The 11,858-nt window shown below is 31.5% G+C and overlaps 1 protein-coding gene across 2 annotated transcripts; it reads right to left on the minus strand.

Annotated features, from left to right (window-relative positions):
* Window positions 1–644: 644 nt before the first annotated feature.
* Window positions 645–3,122, minus strand: LOC111374037 (protein indeterminate-domain 9-like). 2 transcript variants are annotated; one of them, XM_022996660.1, is made up of 4 exons: window positions 2,601–3,122; window positions 1,992–2,391; window positions 1,044–1,910; window positions 645–888 (listed from the first exon to the last, which is right to left on the minus strand). In XM_022996660.1, exons 1-3 carry the CDS (start codon window positions 2,734–2,736, stop codon window positions 1,058–1,060), a joined length of 1,389 nt encoding a protein of 462 aa, XP_022852428.1. In that variant the 5' UTR covers window positions 2,737–3,122; the 3' UTR covers window positions 645–888; window positions 1,044–1,057. The 2 variants fall into 2 exon arrangements, with proteins under 2 accessions (XP_022852428.1, XP_022852427.1); XM_022996659.1 differs by having other exon boundaries at window positions 683–1,910.
* Window positions 3,123–11,858: the final 8,736 nt, after the last annotated feature.

The following is an 11,858-nucleotide window of genomic DNA, read 5'->3' on the forward strand; positions in this document are numbered from 1 at the left end:
AATTTTTTTTTATCTTTTATTAAAATCTATGTTACTTATTGCATGAACTATACCTTTTTTTTAACTTAAAAAAGTCAAATATATTTGAAAAAATATGTTTAATTTACTTTTATACAACTTAAAACATTCACTTGGCATAAAAACAAGAAGCTTGGTAGCTCCAACAATTTCATAGGACGAGAGTATACTTCTACAACTTTTTTATTAGAATACTAAATCAACAAAAAGTAGGTATGGAAAATAGAGTTACAAACAAAAGAATAAGACAAAAATGAGGATTCCAAAAAAATTTCTCATTAGTCGAAGCAATTTTTTTTTGGATTACCTAACATTCCTGCTGCAATTCTAAAGTTTTTAACTTGTGTTTTCTAAATTCTAATTATAAGTAAAAAGTTGAATGCAGAAGTCAACATCCATGATTTTCAAATTCTCATAAATGCTAAAGCAAATAAGTATTAACTAAATTCATGTTTAGTTTGGCTAAAACGTTATATTATAATTTAAGTCAAAATCAATAATTAATTTTAGTTAAACATTTCATGAAATTCACAACTTTCAATCACCTATTTTATCAATTTTTATCAAAATCTAACAAAAATCTAATTTTTATCTATTCGAAAGTGGGACTAAATTATAAGAGAAGGTGATTGATCACTTCTTTCTATCTTTATAAACAATGATGGAGTTCAAATAATGGCTCGATCTATTTCAAGACATCTTATCCTTTGACATAGATACAATTCAAATGGCATCTGACCACACGCAACTTCTGTAAAAAATTCACGAGTCTTTTGATTACATACCAAACAAACTTTCATTTATCACGAATTCTCGATCGCCCTTTGAGGCCGGCACTCTTTTATAATTTTTTAAGGCCATTCGTGCCATCTGAAATCAATATCATGTAAATAGATTTTGATCACAACACAAAGAGGCATATTGAAGTGCAAGATTGTGATAAGATTGTGATGTACCTTACGTTATTATTACGTGTTACAACACGGGACCATAAAGTAACGTTTCATACTGTCGTGTTACCATACCTGGCATAAAAAAACTAGTGATTGCTTGAGAAGTGGCTCAATCCCATGGCTGAACTCATGGAAGCAAATTTCGCCAGCTCCGGTGGGAAGAATGGGACGGCGCCACCTTCTCCGCTCATGCCGAGAAAATCTCTGAACCCTGAATGCAAGTTAGCAGAACCCTGTTGGTTTTCTGCTGTTCCACTTCTTTGAATAGATTGATCCAGGCCGTTAATTGCAGTAGTATTTGTTGGTGCCTGCTGTTTGAAAACCTGGTGCAATTCACTTTTATTCAAGGGATTTCTGAAGAATGTTGGAGTACTTTCAGTTGATCCCATTTGAGCTGCCTTTTGCAGAATTGCAGTTGCAGACATTGATGTAGAAGCTGAAGAGTTTGAGTGAACGTTTTTAGTATCAGAGTATAAAGAAGAAAGAGATTCAGCTCCTTTGCTAATTACTGCCTCCTCCTTTAGGCCTTCTTGTGGAAATAAAGTGTAATTTGCAGAGGCTGCTGTTCTTTCCAGCCATGAAAACTGATTAGACGAGTCAGAAACATTGTTATCCGATGCCATTTGCATCATATTAGGCATGAAAAGATTTGAATTTGGATCAACTGGATTGAGTTGAGAATTCACTTGATCCAACCAAAGTGATAATCCAGGCTTCTGCTGATCAGAATTCCCGGCGGGGGCCATACCGGTATAATCTGATCTAAAACCAGCCCCAAGAAGCGGAATTCCAGAAAACCCATGAGCCAAATTTTGTTGACGGCTCATCAGATCTCCATTCAAATCATTTCTGGAGCTCACATTAGTGGCTACAACTGATCTTGCACTCTCTTCGGCTAAGGCATCACAGAAAGCTCTGTGTGTAATAAAGCTATCTTTCCTGTATTAGTGAACAAATAATTATTTCTTTGAACAAATATTCCCAAACAAGAAGCATAAACAGTAGAATTAAATTAAACACCTAGGAAAAAGTGTTCCACAGTAACATTTATATTCCCTAGTCCCACAAGTTTTAGAATGAGCTTTCCAGTCAGATTGAACAGCATATTTCTTTGAACATTTCTGACATTTCCACTTCTTTTCTCCATGTTTTCTGCTAAAGTGCTTCTTGACGCCGGTGAGGTCCCCGAGAGCCCGGGATGGGTCGTGATGGATGCAGGTCTTTTCCGGGCATATGTAGACCTTCTTTTTTATCTGATCTTTATTAGCCCTTTGCTTGAGTTTCCATGGAAGATTGTGGCCTCTTCTGTGGAGCTGCAAATTTTGTTCCCTTTGGAAACCTTTGTTGCAGATTTCACAGATGAATCTGTTTGTGGCCATGAGTGTTTTTGGTGAAAGAGCAATAACTTCTGCATCTGGATCTGTTAAAATTTAACCAAAACAAAAATCATATTCATCAGACAATTGAACTATTGAATTTATATGACCGTGTGGCAAAGTAGACGTGGCTCTTATATTGAGAGTGAATCACAATAAATCTAAGGGCCTTGTCATTTGTTTCTAATATGCGTCAGTCAGAATTAGGACTTGATCTATAACAAGATATACACAAAACTTAATATATAATTACCTGGTGTTCCCCGTAGATTTCTCCTCTTCTTGGAAGTAGGGTTTGCATTTAATTTAGGGTTAGGGTTTGGTTCTGCAAGTTGTTGAGGGAAAGCTTTGGCGGAAGAAGGAAGAGAAAATACATCATCAGACATCATTTTTAATGAAAAACTGAAGCTTAAGGGAGATTGCTAGAATCCAAAAGAAACAAAAGGTTTCTCCAAATACAAACAGATAAATCTTGGCTATTATTCAAATCTTAGAACTATCAGATTGTTCCAAATGACAAGAAAACACAAAACTTTGAATCTCAAAGCACCCAGAAACCAATAATCTTAAACTTTGGTTTCTACTTACAGAGATCTTTAGAGGACTTTTGCTTGATTTTCGAAAGAAAAAACCAAAAACCCATGAAAGCTAAAGAGAATATTATCTCTCCATTTCTAACCACCAACCCTTTTCCCTTCTTTCTCTTTTGCAAGCTTTCTATCTCTTTATCTCTTCATTTCAAAGTTGGTCAGCCATAGATTTTAGCAGCTGGGCCACACGCTCTCTCTCTCTCTCTCTCCCTAATATTCTTATTTGTACGTGTACGTTGGCTGTATGCTGCTTGTAATTAACAGAATGTGTAGAGCCGTGTCATTTGTAGTTTTACGAGGTAAACGTAGATATGGATTTTTTTTAAGGGGAAAAATCTCATCCCAGCTATCAAGTATGCAACAAAGCAATTCCTAGAGATTAAATTTCAAAATTCAAAAGTCAAATTTCTGTTTTAATTTTAAATAATAATATTATCAAATTAAATTAACCTATCTACACCGACTTCACCAAACAATCGCCCCTACCCCATTCGTCGTCATCTTATTCAGCAGCGAATTGAACTCCATCGACTGATCGTCTTCTTCATTCACACCTCAGTAAGTATAATTTAAAATTTAAAATCTAAAATTGAAAAACAGCTCCTCACGTAATTTACAGAATACTTACTGGAGCAAATAACTTCAATTCTCGCCGTCAAAATCTGATTAATTGAATTTGTAACCAATCTGAATAATTGAGGTTGGAGAAATCTAAGGCATGTAACCAGATCTCTTGGATCTGTAACATGTGAACTGAGCCAATGGTTTATGACCAAATCTCTTGAATTCGTGTCTTGTGACCTATGCACTTAACATGTGATCTATGACCTAATTTAATGGCATGTAACCAAATCTTTTAAACCTGTGACCTATGCCGAACTTTGACATGTGCCCTATTGCATGTGACCGTGACTTGATTAAATGGAGGGTGAACAAATCTCCTAGAACTTTGACTTGATACAGTGGCTTGTAATCAAATTTCTTGAATCCGTGACCTATGTATTTTGACATGTGATCTATGCACTTTGATAGGTCACATATTTAAGAGATTTGGTCACATATACTCAATCGATTGTAACCTATGCACTGCCACCATCACCACTTGTGGACATTGATCCACCACCAACATTCCACCAGAACCACCACTACCCCAATAGGGGTGCCACATAACCCCCTAGTTGTCTAGAGGGTTGTTCAAGCAGCACAACCCCAACAACCATGTAAATCACCAATGCCAATGCATCACAAAAATGACTTCCAACCACCGCTTAGAGCCCTTTTCTAAAATTAACTAGCTTCACTATCAAATATTGTAAAAATAGAAGTCCCCAAACCTCCAAATTCTCAATTCGTTTACAACAACAAAATATGTGTCCCATTTCACAGCAGCCCCCAAACTATGAAACAATCCAACACTTGTTTAGGTTAAATAAAGAATAAATAACCTTCTGGACATTATTTACAAAATTAATTTCCCAAAAAATCACACTCAAATTTCTCTTCAACTTCCCACTTTTGATCCCAACATTACTGACGTGAGCTGTCTTCCTCAATGTCTTTAGATTATTCTCATCGGAAAAAACCAATATTTTTTGACGGAATCGACTTTTATCACCACTCTTGGATAGTGCAGAGGAGGCTTTGACGGCCAATATTGCCATTCCATTCGCCTTCAGTTAGCTCTTCAAGTGGCTCCACCTGTGATTTGAACGCCGATGTGCACGACCTTGCTGGCCAGAGCTCCGATGATGACAGTGCAAGACTAGGAGAGTGAGAAATGAGAGCGGGAGTGAATGAGAGATAGAGATGAGAGAGATTAATTTAATTTTCGATTAATACCTTATTTACGTTAAAGTAAACTTACTACCTGATTTTGTAATTGTCATCTTTAAATACCCGTTGTACTGTAATTTTCACTTTTTAAAACAAAAAAGTGACAAAATGACATTGTCTTGAAACTTTGAGGAAAAATATTTACTATATTACGTCATGTTTGGTTCATTAAAAAAAGTTGATAAAAATTTAAGTTAATGCCAAAAATTCATTTTAAATACATATATCATTGGATTTTAGATGAAAATCAAATTTTTACTCCCTCCGTCCCAATTATATTAGCTGAGATTCATTTTTCTTTTGTCCCAAATATATAAGCACGTTTCCTAATTTATAATATTTTGTTTTGTTCCTTTACCAATATACCCTTATTCATTTTTTCACACTTAATATGTCAATTTCTTGAAATCATCCAAATACACATATTTCCCACTTCTTGAAAACATGGAACAACTCTAATTTCTTCTTCTTCAAATTAAATCATTTAAATTATTTACTAATTCCAACAATAATTTACTACTACATGCTGGAAATTAAATAGGGGTAAACTAGGAAAGGTTTTGGCAAAAATTAATTTCCAATGACATCAAAGAAAATTTCTTAATCTGTGTGAAAAATGAAACAAGCCTATATAATTGAGATGGAGGGAGTATTATATTTTGATAAAATTTATTGGAATGTACGGTTGAAAAGTAGTAGGTTTGATGAAATGTGCAATTAAAATTAATTATTAGTTTTGACTTAAAATTTTATTAACTTCTTTATTTAAATCAAACATGGGTTGATTATTAAAGGTGAAACAATTTATCTATACATATTTTATCTTGAAAACACTATTGTACATAAAAAGAGATAATTTTGAGGTGAAAATAGGATAAAATGAAAAAAAAAAAAAATGCTTCAATAAAATAACGTGTTGCAATTTTTTAATGAGGATCAGACGGAAAGGTTCCTTATTCTAGTTTTCAATATAACTGATTCAAACGTCACATATATATATATATATATATATATATATATATATATATATATATATACTATAAATGAAATAACCACAAAAACTGATGAAAATAATTTTTATTTTCTATAAATTTGAATTTAATTACAAGATAATTGAGTGTTTCATTCATGTTTAGACATTGTTTGATTCTCTTTTCTAAAATTCAATTTTTTTAAAACTTATTTTCAACCTTACATACTCTTATAAAATAAGTTTGCATGTAAACTTAAAATTTGTATCATACATTTTTTAAAATATTTCATAAAATTTATTCTCAAAAGGGTTAATAATAGAAACAATGTTGCACATGCGTAGTGCAAAAAATCTTAATTTGAGATTCCATATCACAAATTGATTAATCTTGATATTGAAATGGTCCTAATTTGAGAGGGAGAAAGGTCAAATAAAGGATGGCTATAAGTTTTAACTTTTCAAAAATGTGCGGCCGTATTCTTGATATTTTATTATAAATTTAATGTGTTTGGTGTAGATTTTTAACAAATAAAATTGATAAAAATTGATGGATTTCATTAAATGTGTGATTAAAAGTGGGTAAGAATTATGAGTTAAATAAAATGTGTTATTATAATCGAAGTTTGGCCAATTTCATCAGCTTTTTAGCGAAAAATAGCTTTACTAGAGAAACGCTAAGGGTCTGTTCGGTGGTGATTATGATAATTGATTTTTTGACTCTTAGAGGGAAAGTGGATCCTACCTGTGAGTGAAGAAATAAAAAATGAAGGCTAAAATACTGAAATAGAAGTCAAGAAATTGATTTTTTGGAATAAAAAATTGCTACCAAACTAGGATTAATTATTATAGTAAAAATCTACTAAAGATCTAAAACTAAAAAGTAGAGTAATACTATTTAACCCATGTTTGGTAGAAATAAAAATTCAGATTTCTAATTTAAGTCAAAATCAATAATTATTTTTAATCACATATTTTACATACCCTACAACTTTTCAACCACACATTTTATTAACTTTTATATAAATCTACTAAAAATTTAATTTTAATCTCCAACGAACGGGGACTTAGTATCGTTAATGCTACAATACCAATCTAAATAGTACAGGATGATAAACCCAATAAAAAGTAAAATTAAGAACATATTTAGCCCATGTTTGAGCCACATTTTAGGAAAAAATGTATTATTATTCATGTCAAATTAATGGAAAATGTGTGGTTAAAAAATAAGAAAAAAATTTAGTTTTTTGTGTAATATTATTTTATTGAAGAATGTATGGTTGAAATGATATCAAATCACTGTTGAAGAATGAATTTTTTTTTAAAATATTGTGGCTCAAACAAGCCCTTATTTGTACCTCATATGCTAAGCCCTTGTTTGATGGATTGAAATTAGATTTTTAGTATATTTTAATAAGGTGAATTAAATGTGTGGTTAATAAATTATAAATTCTTTGAAATATCTCATTTAAGTTTGGTTTGATTCCCCTTTTTTAAAAATGAGAACGAAAAATATAATTATTATGAGACTCATACAAGAAATAAAAAATCAAATATGATGACTTAATGTGATATATCATAATTATATTTTTTATTTTTGTGATCAAAAAATGAAAACCAAACGAGAGCTAAAATTAATTCTGTTAATTTAAATTAAAATTTATCAAACAAAGGCTAAATAGCATCTAAAAAGTAAGATGGAAAAGTGATATGCCTTTATGGCTGTATTTGATCGGGAACATAATGATTACAAAATAATTAAAAGTGTGACCTCAGAATCATTATTATTACTGCAGCGGCAGGCCCACTGATTTGTCGGGGAAAAAAAAGCTTTTCGTTTCCCTTGTAACTTTCGACCGATACAAATCACCCGTGACACACTCTGACTGTCTCTCTGTGTGTGGGTCCTGCCAAAGAAAGAAAGTCGATACCGTGAAGGAAAATCAGAGGCAATATGAGAGGATTTTAAATTGGGAAAATTGATGCAGAGATCTCTAATTTTTCTTTTTTTTTTTTGTAATTTTATCTTATCTTTACTTAGTGCGATCCAAAGTTTCGAACCTTTCAAAAATATGCACTTGAAGTCCATCCATTTGAGCGTTACGAAATATACCATTTTTAATTTGGTCAAAATTGATTAAATTTTGACTTCTCAATCAACTAACGATCAAATGAGTTTTCATCCATTTGGACATAGGTGAATATTTTTGAAAGGTTTGAAATTGTGACTGGTATAAAGTGACAATTAGGGTAAATTCTACAAAAAGTGATAGGTTAGGGTCTGCTACGACAAATTTCCTTTTTAAATTTACTGGTATTACCCTATGTTTGTGTCTATTTTTCATTTTGTTTAAAAAAAAATTGTAAAAGTAAATTCTTTAAAAATAAATGGTTAAAAAGTATTAAATTTTTTTTGAATTTATATGCAAAATATTTTATTAGAAGAATGTATAGTTACATTCACAAAAATGAATTTAAATAATGAGACTCAAACAGGAGCTTAAAATGTATCCAACTTATGAAATTGAGAATAACTCAACACAAATAATTACGTTTCAAGTATCATTTATCTTATTTCATATTAAGTTGTGAAGTAGGTTGACACGTCTCTATATATATTGGGCTCGATTCGTCATCAAAATTAGTCTGATCAATTACAATTTGAAATGTAAAACGACAGTTCAAATAAAGAGATATTTTGGCACACTGTGCAAAATCAAGGTGCACCTACTCAAAATCACGTCGGGGTTAGGAGCGAAGATGGGGGACGACCTTAGACTTTAGCCAAGGCTATTCAAGCCCAAAAATGTTATTTAAAAAAAAAAATGAACTTATGATTTTTTTTTTTTAAATATTAGTTCAGTTTAAAAAAATTTATCCTTCCCAAACTCTGCTCTAACTGAATTATCTAATAACTACATTGCCATTCTTCTTAGGTGTTAGCTCAATTTCTAAGTCTTCAATTTTTCAAATTTCGTGACACGGAATCCTCACATAAAGGTTATATCTTAAAATACATTTATAAATTCATGTACTTTATACATGACCAATAATTTTAATGGAAAATGATACTATTAGTTTGCTTTTAGTGAAAACTTAAATTAATAACATTTAAATAATTTTTAAAAAGAAAATGAATCTTCTTTTTACTCAATCTTATGTGATCCCGTAAAGATAATTTGATAAATCCTCAAATAATGGAATCTTGTGAAGAGGTAAATTTGTATCCATCATCCATAGAATAAGTAAAATGGATGGATAAATTTTGTCTTATACGCAGGGGCGGACCCAGACCATTTAAACTGTGGGGTCAAAATTTTTTTTTCGAACAACGTATCATGAAAAAAAAGGAAAAATCGATTGTTTGCTGTTCATGTTCGATATGGACCATGTGATATGGATATAGATTTAGAATTTGGACTTTTTAGGGCAGAAAATTGAATTTTCAGCACAAAAAAAACAGAAAATTAAGTTTCAGCACAAAAAAAAAAAAAACCAATCTTATGTGATCCCGTAAAGATAATTTGATAAATCCTCAAATAATGGAATCTTGTGAAGAGGTAAATTTGTATCCATCAACCATAGAATAAGTAAAATGGATGGATAAATTTTGTCTTATACGTTCAAAATAATTCATTCGGTCTTAAGAGTTTGATCTTTCATCGAAGTAGACAATCACATTAAATTCAAATTTCATCACTTGTTTATCCTAGCACTTGCCTACGACTGATTGAAATCCAAGAATCCATAAATTATATCGATATTAGTTAAATTGCAGAAGTAATATTAAAATAAAGCATAATATTTGAAAAAAGTTGAATCCAACATCCAGAAAAAGAAAATTTTCTTGAATCCAATTAAAATTTGTGGTTCACAAAATTGAAGAAATGACGTGACAATAGAAATTTCTTAATTCTAGTGGACTTTGAAACTGGTCCATAAATGATCCATACGGTAATTTTCTTATAAAACTAGAGAGAATATATTTGACAAATAATACTAACTGCTTTCGGCTTCATGCGCTTGGATCGTACTACAATCGAATTATTCTTTCTTCTTCCTCCTCGCCTACCCCTACCCCACCACGCCACCCACACCCTCTCTCAATGTATGTAGGGGAAAGCCCATGTGACAATGTAACCCAAGAATGTATCATGTGGGGACATATGGAGCCTGAATGGGTCCCACAACATATGGAACCCTAAATTAATTTCCATGTCACTCCTTTCATCCCATTTATATGGATTGGTTTCTTTTTTTTTTTCACACCGATTAAGAAATCTTATTTAATATTATTGAAAAAACAAATTTTACCAAAAATGTTCCTAGTTTACCTTTATTTATATTCGTACAATTTCAAGATCAAGCGAAAAAATCAATAAAGAAACAATACTATTATATTATGGAAAAGAATGAAGATTTGATACGTCCAAGTTCGACCACATAAGATATTACTAAATTTAGAATTATAGTATTTTTTTTATCAGACCTAAGAATTTTTAGTTGAAAAATGATGCTCCTTAAAACTCGTTTTAGGCCCCGTTTGATTGCGAAGAAGGAAAAGGTATTCCACCTAAGTTGAAAAACAAAAAACCACCATACCCATAAGAATTCATTTTCCATGGAATTGGCCAAAAACGTTCTTTAAATGGTTGTACATAAGAATTCAAATTCCATTTCTACATGTGAATCAAACAGTCAAAGTGAAAATTATTTTCCTTAAATGTAACATTTTCCATGAAAAATGTTGCAATCAAATAGGGCTGAGGACTTTGTACTTTGACAACAACTTGTCCCTTCAGTTTTGCATGGTGGACCTGACCTACGTACAGCGGAAGATTTCAGTATTCTCATAAATCATATCTTTACAAGTGTAATTAAAAACATGCAAAAATGGTTTGTATTCCTGCAAGATGAAAAGTTAAAATACAAAACAAATAGAACTGAAAGCATCACCCCCACACTAATAACACTATCTTGTTGTCATGGTGCATAAATGGATCGAACTTACGAAGATTCGCCGCGGCAATTGGCCCTCGGTCAAATCTTTAAAATAGATATCACGAACTTACCAAGATTTACCAAGTTATTAAAAACTGAAGGTTATTTTTTGATGTTATTTTTGTCTTTTCATAGTTTTGGGTTTCTTTTCAATTGTAGGGTATTCAACTATCTTGAAACATTTCTGGATTTTGTTCAATGTATTACAAATTGATTCTTCATCTTGTTTTACAAATTCCACTTACCTTTGTGTTGTTTCTATTGGAATTTTGTATCGAAAAAGTTGGTTGTGACCAATTTTACTTGATTATTTAAGTGGAATTCTTAATTTGATGAATGAGAAATTAAGCCAAATGTAAGCTGCTTAATACTTGAAATTGTTGGAAAATTATATAAAATATTGTGGAATATTCTAGAAAAAAGTTGGATGAAAAGATGTATTTTCATATGAACGGTCATGACTTTTGACATAATCATTTTCCAATAATTATAAATTCCAATAGATGTGACTCTATGTATGGTTGTATCTTTTAACAGACCTTTCCAACTACTATATATAGACCCAATGTATTTGAATTTGATCATTCAAGAAATTCATGAAAGTAAATAGATAGTTTCATATCATTTCATTCCATGCTTATACTTTAGTTTGCATAAAACACTTGCATCAAAGTTATGGTTATGATAGAGAGGGAACTCTATTCGAGTTCGTTGGTCGAAGTTATTTAGAGTGCTCCTATAACTTGACGTGGTTATTGTATCTTGAGAGATGATTGTCGAAAAATCGTTAACACCAATGCGAGGCAAATTCATTTTAAGGACAAAGTGTCTAACATTTGCCTCGGCCGATCGCATCACTCGTATTTTCCCTTGATTCTTTCTGATTTCTTTCTTCATATTTGATTTTAGAAAATTAATAACATTCTTTTGATTTCATGTAAGTTTGAAATAAAGAAAGGAAATGATTGAATCTGTCATTTCATTTTCTCAAATCCATTTCGGTAAGATGAAATTGCGTTTAGATTTCGTGAACATAAATGACATGTTTTGTGAATACGCACAATATCGGTGTAATTTTCCAACAGTTTTATGGGCAGCAACTACTCTCCTAGATTGG

Source organism: Olea europaea, unplaced genomic scaffold, assembly GCF_002742605.1.
Source record: "Olea europaea var. sylvestris unplaced genomic scaffold, O_europaea_v1 scaffold1197, whole genome shotgun sequence".
NCBI lineage: Eukaryota > Viridiplantae > Streptophyta > Magnoliopsida > Lamiales > Oleaceae > Olea > Olea europaea.

Bases quoted from the DNA above. Each gene is read 5' to 3' on its own strand.
- LOC111374037 (XM_022996660.1), bottom strand. From the start codon at position 2,736: ATGATGTCTGATGATGTATTTTCTCTTCCTTCTTCCGCCAAAGCTTTC. The intron at 2,392-2,600 runs GTAATTATATAT...AAATTTTAACAG, and splicing joins AAATCTACGGGGAACACCAG to ATCCAGATGCAGAAGTTATT. The intron at 1,911-1,991 runs GTGTTTAATTTA...TCACTAATACAG, and splicing joins TGTGGAACACTTTTTCCTAG to GAAAGATAGCTTTATTACAC.